A 22,025-nucleotide genomic window follows, 5' to 3' on the forward strand; every position below is an offset into this window, starting at 1 on the left:
CATCCCTTGCTAGCTGCAACTCCTGTTGTTTTTTGGCTTTCCTGATTACACCCCTCCATGCATGAGCAATATTTTTATACTCCTCCCTAGTCATCTGTCTAAGTTTCCACTTCTTGTAAATTTCCTTTTTGTGTTTAAGCTCAATGAAAAATTCACTGTTATGCCAACCTGGTCGCCTGCCATATTTGCTATTCTTTCTGCACATCAGGATGGTTTGTTCCTGTGCCCTCAATAAGTCTTCTTTAAAATACAGCCAGCTTTCCTTGATTCCTTTCCCCCTCATATTAGCCTCCCAGGGGATCCTGCCCATCAGATCCCCAATGGAGTCAAAGTCTGCTTTTCTGAAGTCCAGGGTCCATATTTCTTTCATATTTTCATCGGATTACTGTAATGTGTTCTAACCTTCAGAAACTCAAGCTAATGAAGAAAGTGGTGACCCATTTATTATGCAGAGCTTCACATTGGGAGCATGTTACACCAGTGCTCTGGTGTCTGACTGGCTGTCAATAAGTTTCTAAGTGCAGTACAAAGCATTGTTTTTAACCTGTAGGGCCTTAAATGCAAGCTTAGGACCTGCCTGCTTGAGACACCATCTCTCTCTCTCCATGTCCTCCTGCTGCATTTGAAATTGGCAAAGACGTTTGAGCGTTAGCTCCTTCAGTGTAAGAGAGGGTGCTGCTGACATGGCGTTCTCCATGAGGGGCCTTTGATTTTGAAATTTGCTCTCCTTTTGATCTGTCAGAGCCCAGTTTTTGTTGCTCAGTCCTTGTCTCCTTTCAGGCATTTAGGAGGGTTGGCGGGATTTTATTATTCTGCCTTCTACAGATGGAATTCTATTTGGGCATATTTGTATATTCATTATTGGAGTAGAATGAGCAGTCAGGGTATTTATTGTGGAAAATTTAAGTTATAGAAGAACTCCTAGACTGGTGGCCAGTGCTGTTGCAAGAGGCTTATTTTCAACAATTTGCAATTTTTATTACCTTTTGTATTATAATAAATCAGGGTTATGTTAGTAGCTTTTAACACCTAAATTGATGTGTGAAGACAACTCTATTAAAATAAGAACCTATTTATCTCTTTTTTTTCTAGAAGACGATATTAATTTTGGAAAGCTCATTAGAAGACCTGCTTCGGAGGGGACAACCCTGAGAGTGGAAGACCTTGTGAAGCAATATTTCCAGACAGCAGAGAAGGTAACTTTATTGTTGTGTTTTTAAGTCCTTGGTGCATTTATGAAATCACATGTTTGATTGCTATGGTGATAGTTTTTTTCCTATGGAGGTTTGACAAATCTCTGTCCTTGGTGCCCCTTCTTGTCTCTCTCTACATCTCATCTTTGGGTAATCTCATCTGCAAACACAAATTCAGTTTCCTTCTCTGTACCGACAACCCTCTTGTCTCTTTTGGTCCAAACTGAAATGTGTGCGCGCGCGCGCTCTCTCTCTCTCTCTCTCTCTCTCTCTCTCTCTGACATCTCCTCCTCCTCCTCCTCATGGATGTCTGGCCATCAGCTCAAGCTGGGTGTGGCTTAAACTGAACTCCTAAGCACTGTGGACAGTGCCAGTATCCTGCATGTCACTCAGGGCCATAACCTGGGTGTCCTATTTGACTTGGCTCTCACTCTCTATGTGCTCACATACAGGCTTAGCATCTCTGCAGATATAAGCTTTCTAATCCATCCACGCAGCTAAAATTCTTGTCCAGGCTGTCATCATCAATATCTTTCTCTTTGGTCATGACAAATGCAGTCTCCCTCATTCAGAATGATGCTATTGAGGTCATTTCCCAAGCCCGTTGCTTTGACCATGTCGCCCTCTTTTTGCATCCCTCCACTGTCCCCCCCCTTCTCTGTTGCATCAAGCATAAACTGCTTGTCTTAATTTTCAAGGCCCTTCATGGTCTATCCTCATCCTGCTTATCATCTCTTATTGGCTATTGAGATGTTAATTCTCTCGCTTCAGATCAGCCCGTGACGCCAACCTCCATCTCCCACTTCGTGCTTTTTCTCATGCTGCCTCTCGCGCTTTGGAGGAGCTCTCAATAAACATCCACAAAACTAACGACTTCTCCTTCAGAAACCTCCTCAAAATTCTCCTTTCCCAGAATGCCAACAAAAAACTTGACAATGATTAGTCCCTGTGCTGAGCCTATCATGCTGACCAGTATTGGCTCATTGTTTCTTTATATTCTGTCTATATCCATTTCTTGTCTTGTACTTAGATTGTAAGCTCTTTAGGGCAGGGACTGTATTTTTTTGTTAGTTGGTTTGTAGGTCGCTAATATATTCATTTTTTTCTCTCTCTTCCCCCCCCCCCCGTCTGTCTGTCTGTGTCTATCTCTGTCACCTAAGCCACCTGAAATGAGTATAAATAGTAGGACTGTCACATGGTTTAACAAAATTAATTACGTGATTAAACAATAATAGAATACCATTTATTTAAATATTTTTGGATGTTTTCTACATTTTAAAATATATTGATTTCAATTACAACACAGAATACAAAGTCTGCAGTGCTCACTTTATATTTAGTTTTGTTTACAAGTATTTGCACTGTTAAAAAAAAAAGAAATAATATTTTTCAGTTAACCTAATACAAGTACTGCAGTGAAATCTCTTTATCATGAAAGTTGCACTTACAAATGTAGAATTGTGTAAAAAAACAAAACCCCAAACCTGCCTTCAAAAATAAAACTCTGTAAAATTTTAGAGCCTACAAGTCCACTCAGTCCTACTTCTTGTTCAGCCAGTCGCTCAGACAAACAAGTTCGTTTACATTTGCAGGAGATAATGCTGCCTGCTTCTTGTTTACACTGTCACCTGAAAGTGAGAATAGGCATTCGCATGGCATGGTTGTAGCCATCGTTGCAAGATATTTACGTACCACATGTGCTAAAGATTCATATGCCCCTTCATGCTTCAACCACCATTCCAGGGGACATGCGTCCATGCTGATGACAGGTTCTGCTTGATAACAATCCAAAGCAGTGCGGATCGATGCTTGTTCATTTTCTTTATCTGAGTCAGATGCCACAAGCAGATGGTTGATTTTTTTGTTGTTGTTTGTTTGTTGGTTCTGTAGTTTCCGCATCAGAGTGTTGCTCTTTTAAGACTTCTAAAAGCATGCTCCACACCTCGTCCCTCTCAGATTTTGGATGGCACTTCAGATTCTTAAACCTTGGGGTGAGTGCTGTAGCTATCTTTAGAAATCTCACATTGGTACCTTCTTTGCATTCTGCGAAATCTGTAGTGAAATGAACCACATGTGTTGGGTCACCATCCGAGACTGCTATAACATGAAATATATGACAGAATGTGGGTAAAACAGAGCAGGGGACATACAGTTCTCCCCCAAGGAGTTCAGTCACAAATTTAATTAACACTTTTTTTTTTCTTTAACAAGCGTCATCAGCATGGAAGCATGTCCTCTGGAATGGTGGCCAAACGGGCATATGAATATTTAACATATCTGGCACATAAATACCTTGCAATACCGTCTACAAAAGTGCCATGCAAATGTTCTCACTTTCTGGTGACATTGTAAATAAGAAGAGGGCAGCATTATCTCCTGTAAATGTAAACAAACTTGTTTGACTTAGCAATTGTCTGAACAAGAAGTAGGACTGAGTGGACTTGTAGGCTCTGAAGTTTTATATTGTTTTGTTTTTGAGTGCAGTTATGTAACAAAAAGAATTGATATTTGTAAGTTGCACTTTCACGACAGAGATTGCACTATAGTACTTGTATGAGGTGAATTGAAAAAATTCTATCTTTTTTACAGTGCAAATATTTGTAATAAAAAATAATATACACTTTGATTTCAGTTACAACACAGAATACAATATATATGAATATGCAGAAAAAAATCCAAAATATGTAATAAATTTAAATTGGTATTCTGTTTAACAGTGTGATTAAAACCATGATTAATTGTGATTAATTTTTTAAATTGCAATTCATTTTTTTGAGTTAATCGCATGTGTTAACTGCGATTAATCGACAGCCCTAATAATATCCATTTCGTATTGAACATTTTTTGAACTAAGTAAATGTTGATAATGTACTTTAAATTAAGCACAATCAAGTTAATCACTACCAGATTTTGAGGAAATATAATGTGGTTAATAAAGCAACTTTTATTCCCCCTCGCTCAAGTCTAACCTATAAGTTGCATTAGGTCATAAACTCTTACTAAGATGCTAATGCTTTACATTTTCTTTTTCTAGATGACATTCATGCGTATAAAACTTAGGAAAATAGTTCCACTGACGTGAATAAGAGTAAGGGTTGGTAGGATTAGACCCATATGTCCTGATTCTATGAAATGCTGAGGAGTTTGAAGGACTTGGGTCTTTAGAGACTCGCAGTGGTGGTAATTCAAGTAGCCAAAGGGTGCTCTCACAGAACTTTGAGATGAAGGGAAAGAAAAAAGATTCAGTGTTCTGCATTTATCACAGTGTTGGAAGTTTTTAATGTCCTGTTATAACAGCTTGCTATTGCATTCGTTTTCTTTAATTACAGTAATAGCTTTTCCATTTTGTGACAGAATTCCTGTTAATACATTTATATAAGAATTTACTGACTGTCAAAAATAATACTTCCTTAAAAAAAGACCGCTCTAAGTGTAATGCTGATGCATTTGCTTCATGGGGAATAAAGCAAACAGTTAATTTTAATAGCTATATAGGATTTTTTTTCAAGTGTATTTAATTTAACTGTTTCTCAGTAGAAAAGGCTCCACTGCTTCTGACAGAATTCTTTTTATAAAATAGCACCTTAAGGGACAGCTGGAAGATCTGAAAATAAATTAAGCCTACGTAATGTTCCTGAGTAAGAGTGTTAGTGCTGAGTTATCACAGACTAAAGAGAGCATGCTACTCAAATGTCAGTATCCTTGCTTAGTTGAATAACAGCTTCCGGTTAATGGAAACATATTGCCAGGAACCAATCTGTCCCATTAATATTAATGGGATTCGGATATTAACCACGGGTATGCCACTTAGCAACGTTTTTAGAGAAGAGATCCATCCTATAATGAACTTCCAGGCTTTGAGCATGTGCAGCTAAGCACTTCTGCTGTGTGCCATGGCTTCCAGAGGCATGGACCTATCTCTCATTAATAAAGTTTGTGTGCTGGAGGCCCTACACAAGCACTGTGCTAAGCAAGTAAGAGTGGCTGAAAGGTTTGATGTCTCCAAAGTCCATTGATTCTTGCATTCAGAACAGCCATAACATTTTACAGGGGAACAACACATCCCGAGGCTGCAAGTGTCAATGCGATGGAAAGGAGGCAGAGGCTGGTGAAGCTCTGGTTTCAGCATAAGCTTGGACAAGATGCTCGGCGCTCCAGGCTGATGCTGAAACAGAAAGTGAGTCAACTCGGCAGAGAAGGAGTTCAACCCTTCAGATAGCTCAGTTGGTGGAAAGCCCAGCATGACATGGTTTAGTGTAAGGAGCATGGTGGGAAACACGATGATTACCTTCTGGCAGCTACTGAATGGTGGACAAACACCTTACCCAGCATTCTCGAGCAGTTTCAGACACATGGCATCTTGAATGTTGATGAGTCTGGTCTCTTTTACCAGGGCATTCCCGACAGAGGCCTTGGCCTTCTGAAAGAAGGGTTTGCAGGAGGGGAAATAAGCTGTAGATCATATCATATTGCTGTGTTATACAAACATGGATGGGACAGAGAAACGGCCTCTAATGGTGGTCAGAAAAAGCAAGTGCCCCTATGGTTTCTCTAAGGACCGCTCAGAGCTGCCTGTGATCTACAGGAACTCAGCCAATGCATGGATGGATGACAAGTTTGCTCTTTGAAGCAATTGGTACAGGGAGCTGTGGCTACAAGATAGACACACGTACCTCTTGATTGACATTGCCCAGCTCATTCAGCTAACGTAGAGCTATTGCACTTTGTGTTAAAATTCTTGCTCCAATGCAGCCTCAGTCATGCAGCCAATGGATTGTGCACATCATTGCTTCTCTAATGTTGACCTAAACATACAAGTGGTGGATGTTGTCAAACTGATGAATGCACTTCATCTTGATAAGGAGTCCTGGGCTGCTGCTCTCCCATAGACTGTTCCAAAGTGCTTCAGAAAGGGAGATTGCAGTAACACAAATTGATGGCTTGTGTATATCGATGTGCTGGTCAATGTTTCTCTTCCTGAAAATTCTAACAGCAGAGGAATTTGAGGCCATTGTTGAGTATGACAGTTGTTTAGAGATGGAAGGTGAGCTTTCTGGTGCTGAACTTCTGGAAGCTGTAGTGGTTGTAAAATGTCAACAGGCCGATAAGGCACAAGAGACTAGTGAGTTATATGATGAATCTGAAGAGCCTTCCCTCACAGAGCAGCTAGATGCAGTGAATGTTTTTCACAGGCTATGCCAGAGTTGTGGCCTTGAGAACAGTTATGAGGCTGCATGCAACATGGAGAAGGATTTATGGGTGGAGATAGTAAACTAGGATGGGACAACTTTTGTTCTTAAACCCTTTTTTGGTAAAAATCTTGTGCTACTTTAATTTGTGACACAGAGCACTCACTGTAGGAACAGTACTGTTCAGCATACAGAGACATTATCATAATGGTCCCTTCTGACCTTAAAGTCTGTGATTCTTTGATTCTATGTGTGTTTCATACGTTTTCATTTTTAAAAAATGCTTTTTCTTTATAATTGTGACTCTTAGCAAGTGGAGATTTCGTAAGTTTTCCCTATGTGGTTTTGGTACTCTATGCAGTGTTCTCCTTTACTGAGTATCAATGTTTGGCTTTCTCTTTTTAGTACTGAAAGTTAATAAATGGTTTCACAATTACTGGTCTGTACAATGTATTACTGTTCTTTGCTTGTTTTTCTGTGTATACCCCCTGAAAACAGTGCCTTCCGCATATTGGCAACTTCTGGATAATAGCAACTTTTTTCTGGGAGCCAAGAAGTTGCTGTGAAGTGAAATCTACTGTGCCTATAATATACAAAATAAATCAGTTTCTTTCTGATTTCCCAGCACCTAGTCTAATGTTTCAGTGGTTAAATTTTTTCTTTTCATGTTATACAGACACAAGAGTGCTGCTAAAATATTATTTTGGTAACAGACAGTACTTCACGCATTTGAGGTACAAAAACAAATGTAAATTTAGTTTAGTTCATTTTAGTCCTGAAAGAAATCCAGTAAGATTAGCATTATCACTTCCTCCATTTAAATGATTCACATGTGAGATGTATTTTACTCTTTTTTCTTCCATTACTAATCATAATGCTTTTTAGCCTAATTGATCCTTCATTTGTTTTACATAACACATTAATCCTTTAATGCTAAAAGGTTCTTGACTAGAAAGAATCATCTGTTAGCTTTTCCTGATGTTATCCAATTCTTTGACTAATAGCTTAAAATATTTTGTATATTTCTCTTTTCTGAAAAATAATATGACTGTAATACTCTGGGATAAATATTGCTGTTCGAGGGAAGTTTTTTGTTTGTTTTTTTTAACCTTCTCCCCCCTCCCTCCCTTTCTGTCTCTTAAAGAAAGTACAGCTTTCACTCTTGACTGAAAGAGGAATGGGTGAAGCAGTGCAGGAATTTGTTGACAAAGAAGAGAAAGATGCTATCGAAGAGTTGGTGAAATTTCAATTAGAGAAAACTCAGAGGTTTCTTAAGGAACGTCACACTGATGCAGAGGAGGCAAAAATAGATGAGGAGGTTAGTACTGAATTACGCTCAGTCCTTCTGGTTAGGAGCAGCCTAGTTTGTAGCTCAAGATTGTCGTTTATTGACAGCTTTGTGGGTGTTTTGAAGCTTGCACAACACCTGCCTCTAGCCAGTCCCCTCAGTGCTTCACATTCATGAACACACACAAAAATTAAATATATATCTTAGAAGCTGCTTAATCTCTTTTTAAAATTGTATCTTGTAGTTTGATATGTTGCTTCCTACTCCATTTTAGTGGAATATTTTAATTGTTCGTAATAGGCTCTTGTGTGTACACCATCTGTCAGTTTTTAAGGATATGTGGCCTACAACTTAAGCTCTGTGCAAACTCTGACTGAGATAACATACATACTGGCAAGTATTGGTAGATGCAAATGTTTAGTTTGCCTTTAAGACTTGGGACCAAATTGACCACTGTTGTTTATCAATAGTCTTTGGATTGCACTTGCTCATGCCATTGGTTAAAACAGTAGCAGCTTGATGCCTAAATTGAATTTAAGCTTTTTACTGTAAACAGAGCAGTGGGTCTAGATGCATATTCTGTGATGCCAGTTTTTTCTTTCCATTTCTTCCTTTCTCTCTTTCATCTCCTACTTACCTTCACTTTTATTTTTCCTCTTTATTCCTGACCTCTACCCATGCTTTCTCTGGGGTCTACTGTATTTCTTCATATCCCACTACCTCTCGTTGCTCTATTGCCCATTCTCTGTCACTTTTACACTTTGCACCTCTTGTGACAGTTGAGCTTACAGACTTACTTCTTACAGTTGAGTTCACAATTCAAATATGTAAAAGTTCATAAGATGTGACAATAACATATAAGAATAAATGTTGCTAGGAAAAGGTAGGAAAGGAAGACAGAATAACTGAATTAGCCTTAATAAAAAAGGCTAAGTTGATATAATTTAAAAACTGTCTTAAAATTATGCTTGCTAACAACAGGAGATGTGGAGCCAGAAGTTAATGAGCCAAAACTGGTATGCCACATATTAGCCCTAATTAGTAAATAGAATAACAAGGGGGTGGGAAGTTTTACCCTTTTTGGATCCTTAAACGAAAGAGATTTTGTGGGGAACAAAAAAAGAAAAACACGAGGGAAAAACAAACAGAAGCTACTGCAACTGAGTTTCACCAGCATCGCTGCTACCGCCTCTGTTTTCTGGAACCCCACACTTTCGTTATCATGGTCCTGAAAGGTGTCCTGACCAAAACAGGACAAAGAAAGAGGGACTCAGATGACGACATCACCCCTACCAGCTCCAGCTGAAAGCCAAACACCATGTGGAATAACAATTATTACTATCTTTAACATTCTAAAAGACTGTCAAACAGTGGGGCTTTTTTCTTTCTAAAAACAGCCTACAGCTAAAGGGAACTAGAACAAGAGATGCTTTTAAAATGGAAGCCTTATTGAATACTTTAAATTTCAGTTGCTTTAACTGCTTTCCCTTTTTTGTGTCTTTAATAAAAAGGGAAAGGGATTTTTAATAGTGTGATTTCCATGGTGCTAAACAAGCTGAGGTCTCTCTATAATTAAGCCCCAGACCTTGTTTAACATTGTTTAATGTTAGATAGTGACTATGTTATGTTAATACCTTTTGCCGGTATATTCCATCTAAAGTAACGCATCTCCTTTCCTTTGTACCCCATATCAAGCACGTTTTCAGCCAATGCTGAACTTTACTGCATTGGCTCACATCCCATGAAATGTGAGATTCATGGGCTGCAGTGTTGGCCTCCCTTCCTCCTAGGGCCGTTGAACATGTTGTTGGCCATCCTTTGTTCTCCTGCTAGTTTAGATCTAATGTGAGAATAGCACCAGCCCCATGATTTTTTCTGCAGATGCATGTTGCTGGTATGCTCTAATATCTAATGATGCCAGTAAGCAGTAGTGGTGCTGCAGACCTACTTTGAGCCCTGAATCTCTGGTGGTGATTTCTTTTTACTAGGAGTGGACTAGATCAAACTATTCTACATTACTTAATGATTTTTTACTTTGCTTCTAAAAAGAGGTCTCTCTATATCTCTTGTGTATTCTGGACTCATCCTTTTACAAACATATCTCAAATGTATTGTTTGTACCTGCTAATGTAGTTGTTGCTCTTTACAGTCAGCAAAGCCTTCCTGGCAAAGTGTTGAATAGTGATGCCATTCTATTTCTGTTCAAAACCAATCCGGTAAAAGAACAGACATTCAGTTGATGTCTCTAAAAATCTAAGTTCACCTCACCTCTAAGCTATTAAAACAGGAACACTGTTCTTGGAATTTTTGTGTCTTCAGCTATTGTACAGTCCAGACTATTAATTTGGTTTTATATTTTATATTACTGTGATCTAGGTGCGAAAATTTAGGGAGGCCAGAAAAGAGAATATTGAAGAGGAAGAAGAAGAAGTTCGTGAGGTAATTCCCTTAAAACACAAATGTAGGGCGTAGAATATGTGTCGGTATTGATGTTGCATAAGTGGAGCACTGTCTTCTTCTATTATTGTATAATAGAATAAATAATAGATACATTCTGTATCACCCAGGCCTAATTGCTCAAGAAGAATGAGAGAATCCTATGGCAAGTTTTATTGATTTCTGTGAAAGAGAGATTCCACAAGGTCTTGTGTTGGATGCAGAATTGCAAATCACCTGAAAATATCCTTGTATGTGATACGCCCTCAAAGTCATAGCATGCTTCTGGTTTAAAACTCAAACAAAAAACATTCTGAATCTGGATGTCCAGTTTACAGTTCACATTAGATTACAAATAACAAATGTTGTTGTTTTTCTCTACATTATAAAGTCACTACAGTTTATTTTAAAAAGGTAAAAATCCCAGATTATATCACTGTTCATCTGGGTAAAAACAAACCATTTCCTTGTAGAAGACACAAGAATGAGTCAGTAAATTGTATAATAACTAAGCAACTATCAATAATTATGCAAATTGTAAAGATATTCAAACATAAATATCCACTTTGCTATGTATAATTTGCTTATGTGGACTCTCTTCCTGGTACGTAATTGTGGGTTATAATCCCATGCATAAAACCTATATTAAGACTCCTCATAAGTGAAGTCCCAGAATCTATTAAATCAGTGGTTCTCAAACTTTTTGTACTGGTGACCCTTTTCACACAGCAAGCCTCTGAGTGAGATCCCCCTCCCCTTTATAAATTAAAAACATTTTATATATTTAACACCATTATAAATGCTGGAGGCAACGTGGGGTTTGGGGTGGAGGCTGACAGCTTGCGACTCCCCCGGAATAACCGTGTGACCCCCGAGGGATCCCGACCTCCAGTTTGAGAACCCCTATATTAAATTGACCTTTATTTAAGTGGTTTTGCAATTACTAGGGATTTTTTGTTTGACAAAAGGATATCAGGTTTCTGTTCTGTTTTTTGGCTGCACTTTAGTGCTGTATATCTAGGGAGACATATTGAAGCACAGAATGTACAGTATTCAAAAGTCCAGAGTGAAGTATTTAACAGTCTGTTTATGCAGGGTATATCTATGAGAGACAGAGCACAAAAGGAATGGCCTAACTGGAGCCACTGCCCAGTCATCCATATGTCTGGTATCCTTTGGGAGACAGCTCCACCAAAAAGAACAACCTTGGATCCATACGATTTAGACAAGCAATTGCAAATTTCCAACCCAAAGTTAGCAGTGCCTGAGCAGTCCCAGCAGCAGTGAATTAATGTCCCTGTTGATGAACTACATGTCAGAGAGACGTCTGAATCTAATGTTCACAGTGTTGGTAGCCAGGTTGGTCCCAGAATATTAATAATTAAAAAAAAAAACAGGTAGATTTCCTGATTATTATTTTTTCTTTCAGCGTGTGAGAGCATGTGATGGGTTTGGGTTGAGTTTTTCTGAGGTTGTCCATTCTGGAGTATGGGAAGTGAAGGGGAGAGTTCCTCAATTTTTCTTCAGTCCTTCTGCAGAGATGTTCAGAATCTAATGTCCATTTATCTATAAGAAGGAAAATAATGTCTACTTGAGCAATATATATTCGGGTTCACCACCATAGAATTAGATGCGATTGGCAACCTCTGGGCTTGTCAAAATCAGCACTTGGTTTGCAGCAAGCTGGGGTGTAAATCTCCACACTAGGCTGTCATGTGCTAAAAGTTCCCTAGTGTGTGCTTTGATCTATCCTGCTTTGAAACAGGAGTGAAGCGCACTAAAAGTTCCCCAGTGCAAGGCGGTAGGGTCCACACAGATACTTTAGTGTGTGGCAGGCTAGCGTGGGGTAGATTTACACCCCAGCTTGCCGTGAACTAAAGCTTTAGTGTAGACAAGTCCTTTCAATGAGCAGTGCTGAACTCTAGCTGTAAAGGTGTGTTACAGTTAGTGAGGTGAAAACTACAAATACTGCCTAGTCAGGATGCCCCTTTTACCTCATATGGTTCAAATTAATAGTGTAGATGGGAAGTTAGCTATGTCCTTACGCCCTGGACTATCTCTGGATCAAATTTTCAAAACTGCCTAAATGATTTAGGGTCCTAAGTCCCATTGAAAGTCAGTAAGGGACTTAAAGTCCCTTAATTATAAGAACAACAATAATAGCACCTATGTTTTCTGTATGGTTAAACTGTGATTTAAGTTCATGTCTAATCTACAAATGGGAATATGGACAGGATCTAGTGGAAATCTAGAAATGCCAAATTCACTTCCAGCCTGGTTCTTCTCATTTAATGACTTCAGTGGATTTACGTTGGTGAAAAGAGAATTGAACCCTTAATCTTTTTAAGAAAAAGAAAATGTTAAGTCTGCTTATTCATAAAGCCCATTAATCTTTATACCAGATGGAAGTTCCCTTTCTTTGTATCTTTACCTCACTTCTCCTCCAAACAGTTTTTTCTCTTATTTGTTTTTTAAATCACAGTCCTTGGCTTGTAGAAACTGCTCAGTTGTTTAGATACTTCCCCCTTTTCTTTTATTAAGCCTTAATGACCCATCTTTCAGAAGCAGTTTTTGCTAAGTTAATGGAAAAATGTGCATATTGCCTCTTGGAGAAAGCTGTTTTCTCTATTGTAGGTTGGCTGACTTGTTAGTCCATTTCACAATTTGTTATAATAGTTGTTTTTTCAGACTTCTTTGAATGGGAGTGAAGCATTTTATAAACAATCTTGACTTAGTGTACAAATTGGGACTGCATCAAAATGACTAGAAGAGACATCTATTTTGTGACTGACACATTACCATTGAAGTTGGCCCTAAATCTGAGTTCTTATAAACACATCACCCTATGGTTTCAACTGTGGTGCATTTTACTGTTAAAATTAAATATTCTGTATCATTTCTTTCAGGCTATGACCAGGGCTAGAGCTCACAGATCTCATGAGGCTGCTCTTGCCTCTGGTTCTAGTGATGATGATCTTATGGATATGGGAACGTCAGAACAAAAAACCAATGATGATTCAGATGCTGGCACCTCTGCATCATTCAGCAGAGGAAGAGGTCGAGGAAGGGGTCAGGCAAGAGGTGGAAGAGGACAAATCTCAACATCAAGAGGAGCCTCTCGAAGAGGAAGAGGTCCGTAGTTTCTTACATTCCTTGTGTTGCAATTATTAGCACACCCCCCTTTTTTTTTTTTTTAAAAACAAGGCCTTTTCTGTGATCCTCCCATGAAATGCCCTGTTGGCTTGTTGTTTAATCAGATTCCCGATGTTGTAATCTTTTTATTGGCAGTGTTTTTGGCACCAGTAGCTGCAGTAACTTGCCACCTTACAAAGATTAAGTTGAAATACCATGTTCCTATGCTGCAGTAGTTAGAGCAATGTCTCCTGGGGAAGCCCTGTGCACAGAGGTATATGTCTATTCTTCTGTACTAATATTAGGCAATACCTCTGCTGGCTAGTGTTTGTATTATGATAGCTTCCAATGTGGGCTAGGTGCTGTCCATGTGTAGAAGGTAGTCTCTTCCCCCAAGGGCTTGTGAAACAAGTAGTCCTTCCTAAGGCTTGTCTTAATCGGGGAAATGGGGAGGACTTTTTTTTTTAAACCAAAAATATCAAACCACCTCCTGGTCTGGTTGTAATTGATTGCACCCTTTTAATGAATTACACTCCTTGTTAAGGCCTTCAATTTTTTTTATTTTTATTTTTTTAAGTATCCAATTCTGCAGATGGATCAGCTAGCCAAGACTCCCATTGACTTCAATGGGTTCAGCATGTTTGTAGGGGGACTAGCAGATCTGACAGCATGATCAGGGCCTATGAATTCAAATTAAAACTGGGTACTTCAAAAATAAATTGGTCATGGAAACCACTGATGGGAAAATGTGCCCAATGTACTGTCAAGAAAGGGAATACGTTTTTGGCCATGTGGTAGACACCATGTCAGAAGCTAAACCATGCTCCCATTTTTAGCCACTTTCTAGTCTGAAGAGTATGAACTGTGATAAAGATTAGTGTTTTTTATTAAATTTCTTACTCAGCCCTCAAATATTCTTGTTGTTTATTGGTATCAATCACTGCAGTGTGTTCTGTAGGCTCTTCCTTATAAACCATTAAAGAAGAAATGAAAATGGGCTATAAATATTACTGAATTGGTATTCCACTGAAAAAAGCAGTGTAGCTGGGGGTAGCATTGATGTGGCTCAGGATAGCCACCTGAGTACATACACAGAGTTTCTGGGGGTGGAGGTTGTAGCCTAAGCCGCCCCCAATGCTGTCCCCTCAGTACAAACCCGCCTGGACACCCTGGGTATGTATTCAGGTAGCTAGCCAGAGCTGCTACCTGTGCTATCGCCAGCTACACTGATATTTTCTGCTCTCTAGTTCATGCAGAGCTAGTAAGCGTCTGTCTTCCTGATCTGGGAAGCACTTTCTTGGCTACAGTGTAGTTGTGGATCTTTTGATGCTTGTTTTTTAGAATTTCATAATTTAACAGAAAAAATGCAAAGAGGGCTAAATATTGATTTGTGTGTGTGTATTATCCCTACAGGAAACACTACCCAAGAACAGTCTAATAGCGGTAGAAGTTACAAGCCTGTGTCTACTCCTACCAAGAATATGTCCATCGTAGATGGTATGTTCAGAATAGTGTGTTGTTTTCACATGCCCTCTAAAATTGCTGTCACTTTGCAGAATGATGTAGAGCGGTGTTTCTCAAAGTCGGGCCGCCGCTTGTTCAGGGAAAGCCCCTGGCGGTCCAGGCCGGTTTGTTTACCTGCCGCATCTGCAGGTTCGGCCGATCATGACTCCCACTGGCTGTGGTTTGCCGCTCCAAGCCAATGGGGGCTGCGGGAAGCGATGCAGGCCGAGGGATGTGCTGGCCACCACTTCCTCCTGCCCCCATTGGCCTGGAGCGGTGAACTGTGGCAAGTGGAAGCTGCGATCAGTCAAACTCACAGATGCGGCAGGTAAACAAACCGGCCCAGACCGCCAGGGGCTTTCCCTGAACAAGTGGCGGACCAGCTTTGAGAAGCACTGATGTAGAGCATGTGATGGGTTTGGGTTGGGTTTGCAGAATGATGCCATAATGCAGTTAAGAAGTTTATGATGCAACCTTTATTTCCAGTAGATAAAACTCAGCCATCACTTGGAGCTTCATTTGACTGTTATTAAGTAGGGAGGTAAACTGTTAGCGAGGTTTAGTCCACCTGACTTCTTTTCCTACCGCATCTCTTACCTATCATTTTAAGAAGATTAATTAATGGGGTTAATTGGTCTGCCTCTCTCTACTTTAACAGCTCGTGAGTTCAGGTTGTTTCAAGAACTTCCGCCTTCAGATGCAAAATGTATCCAGAAGAGTGTCTTTGTTGAAGCTCACAAATTGTGTGGCCCAAACTGATTGACTAGTTCTGGATTTGTGATGAAGCCTTCTCTTAGAGAAGGGGACAAGGCTGGCATGGGGTGAGAGGCGTTTATTCAGGTCATAGTGAGTGAAACAAAAGACTGAGAGAGTGAGCATAACACAAGTAATTTTGGAATCCAGAAATACAATTGCCACTAGTACCAGTGAGTGCAAATAAGTAACACAGTTAAGCACTAACACTAAGCAACAACTTTTGCACCATAAGAATTTTTTGTAGCGCTCATGATAGATAAAATGTTATGTTTAGAGACCTTGAGCCAGATCCTGCTCTCTGTTGCATCAGTGTAAATCTGGAGTGACTCGATTTAAGAAAATATTAAACTTAGATGTACCCAGTGTCATTCAGATCATCACTGGGACACTTAGAAATGAAGTGCTATAAAATACATTTTTCAGTTGCAGTTTTAAAAAATTTCTGTCTCAGGATCTCTGAAATTATTACACTGGGTTAGTAATCTTCAAAATCTCAATAAAAAGTATGGGTTCCTATAAAAAGATCAATTTTAAATTGCAGACTGTCTGGCTTCTTTATGCAGATGTTAGTTTTTAAAGTCATCTTTTAAAATACACCGGACCTTCACTAATGCGGGATTTGGGATCCATGCGCGGTACCACGTTAACGCAGGGACCCTGTTACAGCAGGGACTGCATTAAAATGATTTGCAATTAAAGTAATTAAATTTGGGATCCATGGCCACGATCGCGTTATATGCGAATTTGCGTTGTATAGATGCGCGTTCTAGCGAGGGTCCGGTGTACATTAGCACCTGTTGTCAGAGTTGTACCGGTATGGTGCTCTGCTTTCTCCTTGTTGATATCACTCGGCTGCGTGAGTTCCCTCTGTGTGCTGCCCCAGCTCTGCGCAGATAGCTGACACAGCAGACCCGACGAGAACCCCCAATAACCACAGAGTCCAGTAAGATGCAAAGTCACGTCGGCTAGGTTTATTGCGACCTCGGACACAACTGCAGTTCCCTGTAGGTTTCTTAGCCTAATTCAGGGCATACTACGAGAAAGTGCCTCTTGGCAATGGACCCGGCTCAGTGGCGGGACTTTCCACTCCCCCTTCGGCCGGACAAAGACACCACCCCAAGGATGCATTCTTATACACAGATACAAACAAGTTACACATCACACCTGACGTATTGAGGTGCAACCCCTCTACGTAGTAAGGTGCCGCCTTCTATCTTGTACATGTTGGTTCGATCAAAACAACTCTATCCATCATTTTACCCTTTTGCCCCTGTCATTGGGATGGGCCAGCCTGTTCTTTGTTATCTGTGTGGAATGTGCAAGTATGTGAATGTTCTGATATCTAGTGTTCAGTACCTTTTAGGTACGTATCTTCTTGCAGCATCAGCCCTTTCCTTGCCAGCTTTTGTGAGCAGGGCCTGCCTCTGGCTCACAGCTTAACTTTGCTTTATGTTAGCAAAGTCTTGATCATTACTTTAGTTTAGGCCTCAGGCCTCGTACCAGGCCTCTGATACCAAGGTTTATATCTTAGGGCCTCCTCGTACTACAGCACCTGTCCTTATGAAACTTGTTGCACAACCTCTGCATTTTGGAAGTATATTGGATTTATATTGGATTTTTTTACATATATTAATAAAAACATTATTTTCAGTTTTCCCTTGTACTGCCCCTCTTGTGCTCACTTTATTATAAGTATTCAGTTGGAGTATATCATGTGGGACAGAAAAATTAATACCGGACATTCTGACCTATTATTACCTTTGTGCACACGAATGCAAATGAACCACTGTAGTCTCCAAAATTCCCACTTTCAAAGTCTCTCTTAATTCAAGAATGTTTAATTCAATGATATTTGAAGATTAGCTGTGAAAAGAAGCGGCTGATAATTCATTAAAATATCCAAGTAACCTTTGTCTTATCAGTATCACTGCCCAAATAAAGGCTCATTTCATTGTTTGAGCATCACTCAGAAATGAACTGCATTTTATAGGCTTAGCTTAGCACAAAGTGAACCTATTTGTTTTATTTGAAATTACTACGGATTTCCATTTTTAATTTAAAACAGGACCACAGCACAAGTGGGGTTTTTTATGAAATCCTTTAGAATTTGCACAGTCTTCAGTATTGTATTGCATTATATTCAATAACAGCTGTGCCCCCAATCCTGCAAGCTGATCCATAGGACTGGGTCCTAATATCTACACAGTCCTAACGAAGTCAGTGGGGCTCTCCATTATCATGGGCTTGCATGAGTGCATCACACTGTAGGATCAAGGCCTATATTTCTTCTGAATCGCTGTCACAACTTGTGCATGTTTGAGTAATTTAGCCTAAAACTAATGTTTTTAGGAAATATTTTTTAAAAAACTCCTATTTTGCAGACATATTAGACTACTTTTTATTGGCCAAGCAGTGCATGCTGAAAATCTTTTAATAAACATCTAAATTTCTTGTGAAAGTTATACATGCTCTTGAGTAAAACATATGACTGATTTTCGAAGTTGGTCATGTCAAAAATGGAAAATTTTACTACTTTGCAGACTTGAAGTGATCTGTGCAAACCTACAAAATGCTCTTCATATTTATAAAACAATTTTAAATGGTTTTTTTTTCTATTGTGATTTTAATGTGGACCTTTAATTAGTGAATTAATGTTCATTGGCGCCTCACCAGAATAAGTGCTGAAAATGTAATTTCTCTTGAAATAACTGTACGACAGTGATAGAAAACTCTAACTTTTAGTAACAAGACATTTTCATGTCTGTCTGATTTTTACTTTAGATAATTGGATCACCTGTAGAGGTCTGGCTCTGAGGAGGTCAAATTAAATTGTTAAATTAGAAATACAGTAGGAGAACCAGCTGATGATAAAATGTCCTGCTGGCATGCATCGCATAAGTACAGGCTATTTTAATTCTGGTGTATCTCACTGTGGCAAATGGTTTACAGGGAGCCACTGGAATACCAGGCCTTACTGGAGATTTAGCTTATCAACATTGCACAGAAATTAAGAAACTTGCTTTTGCCACAGAGCCAAAGCATTGTCCAAGAACACACATGACTTTTCTTGATGGAGCCAGTGTATTCAAATCCAGTTTAAAAGGCTGATTTGTGGCAACTTTTGATAATTTAAAACTGTAATGGATGCACTTAAAGACAGTTGTTTCTTGATTTGAAAATGAATCTACCTATGAGTTGGGAATCCAAGCATGCACTTTGGCTAATAAGTTTTTCAGAACAAAGCATTATTCATGTAGCAGTGCCGAATCCCTTCAAAACCTGACAACTGTATCAGTGAGGCACTGCTCGCAGATATCTGTAAAAGATCACAGCTGTGTTTTCTATGTGCAGTTTAAACAAGGCCAGGTTTATCATATCCAATGTAAAAGGTAGCAAGGCAAATTAACCACAGTTCAGTGAAAGTGACTAAGAAGTAGTAATTTGTTTTATGAGGTAGGTTTTGCATTTGTTTGATAAATAGAAAAATGTTTCTCTTCTTTACTGAAAAGAAACCTCATACAATAAGTACCATTAAGAAATCAACATTTTTTCGCAATTAACACATCACAGTATCAGAAATACTGCAGGTCTTGTCTATCCTAAGTACTGTATAGGAAGACACTGCAGCATCTGTTTATCTAGGCTCTTTCCGCATGAGCACCTTGTTGTCTCAGATACCACACTGAGTGGGGCAGAGGGAAACCAATGATTATTTCAGTTTTGTTGATTTGTGCTACAAGAATTAGAATAAAACTCTTAATTACTGAAAACATGACTTAAAATGAAGCAAAAAAAATATTATCCAGAAAAATTGGACTTCTCAAATTGTAATGTTAATATTAAGCTACATGAACTAAATGTTAATGTTAAAGTTTGAATTTGTGAATGTTTTATGTAACCAGTAGGATTATACTTTCCCCAGCTAGAATAGGAAACTATCGGTTTTGCCTCCACTAACTATCTTGGCAAAGGCGCAACTCTATTTTATCTGGAATGTTGTGGGAGAAATCATAAAAAGTAAACTATAGTAAGTCTGTGTACCATGCCTTTTTATTTATACTTTGTAGTAAAATACATTTCAGTCAAGATGTGAAGGTGAGACTCTTGTGTGATATGATGTGATCAGATAATGAAATGTGGTTATTTCAAGTACGTTCCATATGATATGTTCTCATCTGTTTTATTTTAGCCTTTAAAGCTGCCCGACAACAGCCCTCTCGGAATTCATCTGCTAAGAATTGCTCAGAGGTGAGAAGCTATTTTGCATATGTGTAAAGTTGTAATACTACTGTGTTGTGTCTAGCACTCTGAGGCCATGTCTACGTTACAAGCTTATGTCGTCTCAAGTTACATCGGCATACAGCCACTGCAGTTAGTACATCACTTGTGTGCATGCTTACTTGGCTCCTTGTGTCGGCAATACACGTACTGACCAGGAGTGTTTGTATCGATGCAGTGCACCATGGGTAGGTATCCCACTGTGCAACGTAGCAGTGCACTGTCTTTTAGGAAGTTTTGGCAAGGCATGATGGAGCTGAAACAAGTCACGCATGGGTAACTGGGAGCATGGAATCAACTTCCTAGTTTGGAACTCTCTCTATCCCATAATGTCATTGTGGGACAGCTGCTGCAGGACATTTGGTTGACATAAATAACCCAGTGTCTACACGCATTGATCTAAGTACATCGACTGTGACTCTATGCCACTCGGGGAGGTGGTATTAAGTTGGCGTAATGGAGCACTTGCATTGTTAGGAGCCAAACTTAAGGGTAGACATATACAAAGCTACGTCGACCTGTGTAGTGTAGACCAGCTCTGATTAACTGCCCTTTTCAAAATAAAGGCAAAATATACTAATTAAGGCCCAAATATATTTCTTTACTACGCCATGTATAGCCAATGTGTGAGATTCATGGAAGGCCAGCGGACAAATATTGTGGCTGAACTGATTTGAGAACTTGAAAAGGAAAAGAAAATGGGTCAATTTGCAAGTCAATAATTTGGACACCTTGATAACAGTTGTAAGCCTAGAGAGAGTCTCAGTCTGCCAGTCACCTTGCAGACTATACGATCCAAGCCAGTAAAGCACTTAAGTACATGGTTAAGGTTAAGGATGTGAGTAGTCCCTACGAAGTTTTTTTTGTTTTATCCAGGTTAAATTGTTTGAAGTGTAGACACCTCAGAAAACACTAAACAAAGAGTGAAAAAACTAGGGCACTGTAACTGTCACTACATGTTTCATCCCAAAAGAGTACGTAATGTGCTACCTTCTGTAAAATATTATTGTTTTTTCCAGGACATTATAGATGATGACTCTGATGTGGAAGAAGTTTCTTTTACTGCTGCTTCCAAAGTTACTCAAAGGTTGGTACAGTTATTTCAAAAAGGGCAGAGAGCCGTTTGAGGGTTTGTAAGCCCCTCTGGAATGGTATACATGAGTTGGGCCATAGCACTATATTCCTCTGATTGTCAGTAAAGAGTTACAATAGCTGAAACTCACTTTTAAAAATTCAAAATTTAATATATAATTTGCTCAATTGTTTTAAGTAGAAAAATTAGCTTCTATGATGTAAGAGAATTTCATAGTGGTTGAGTGAGGTTCCCCCCCCCAACCCTCTTTTTTTCTTTTTGAGACATTCAGCAGTTAGTATGAGAAAATGCAGTTGAAGGACTTGAAAGTGCATGTTGCCATGATGAGAACAGACCATGTGTATGTTTCACCATCTTTTAAAGTATATTAATTACTAGCCAGATTTTCAGAAGTATTCAGTTCCCCCACCCCACCCTTGCTCACATATAGGCATCTGGCCAGACTTTTGTAAAAGGCCTTGGTACACAGTAGTTCCTGTTGTTTTCATTGGGAGTTGCTGAATACTTTTGAAAATCTGGGCACTTTGTTTAGGGATGCACCTTGGAGTGTCTCTCTTCTGAAAATATAACCCCCATTGCTAATAGTCAGCAGACAACTGATTGCCATGTAAAGAACATCACTTCTGAATTCCTTCACTAAAACCTCATTTGTTACATGTTTTCAGAACTAATGCATACACTTAGCAGCAACCTGAGAACTCCGTGACCTGGATTAATAGGATAATGGGATCTACAAACAATATTTTTATTTAGGTTTGGTCCAGCCAAACAGAGAGAACTTAGAATGTCTGGTTCTGATGCCATGCTCTGTGATCATTAAGTTTTTCCTGTTGTAACACTTAAGGTTGTCAAGCACGTCTACATCCAGCAAAAGGAGCTCACAAAGCCAAATAAGTAGAGGGGTTGACTTTGAATCAGATGAGGTACAGTATGGTCTTCTCTTGTCATAATTTTCACAACTTCATATTATCACTTTTCAAAATATTAAACTGATTAAAGGTATATCATAATTTCAAAAAAGGAGGGACCCAAATGAGGGAGCTAGTTAAACAGAAATTGAAAGGAAAGTTATAAGGGTAAAATGCCTGCAAACTGCATGGAAACTAGTTAAAGGTACATAATGGAGCTCAAACTACATGTATGCCCCAAATAAAAAA

General features: G+C 39.2%; 1 protein-coding gene across 1 annotated transcript in view; it reads left to right on the plus strand.

Annotated features, from left to right (window-relative positions):
- Positions 1 to 22,025, plus strand: part of MRE11 (MRE11 homolog, double strand break repair nuclease) — a 45,908-nt gene that overhangs the window by 18,235 nt on the left and 5,648 nt on the right. The window contains exons 12-19 of the mRNA XM_045019715.1: positions 1,093 to 1,196; positions 7,527 to 7,700; positions 10,047 to 10,109; positions 13,013 to 13,238; positions 14,652 to 14,735; positions 19,687 to 19,745; positions 20,795 to 20,862; positions 21,713 to 21,791. Of these exons, the coding sequence (XP_044875650.1) occupies positions 1,093 to 1,196; positions 7,527 to 7,700; positions 10,047 to 10,109; positions 13,013 to 13,238; positions 14,652 to 14,735; positions 19,687 to 19,745; positions 20,795 to 20,862; positions 21,713 to 21,791 (857 nt within the window). The remainder of the gene's footprint in view (positions 1 to 1,092; positions 1,197 to 7,526; positions 7,701 to 10,046; positions 10,110 to 13,012; positions 13,239 to 14,651; positions 14,736 to 19,686; positions 19,746 to 20,794; positions 20,863 to 21,712; positions 21,792 to 22,025) is intronic.

This window comes from Mauremys mutica, chromosome 1 (genome assembly GCF_020497125.1).
Source record: "Mauremys mutica isolate MM-2020 ecotype Southern chromosome 1, ASM2049712v1, whole genome shotgun sequence".
NCBI classification, from domain to species: Eukaryota; Metazoa; Chordata; order Testudines; family Geoemydidae; genus Mauremys; species Mauremys mutica.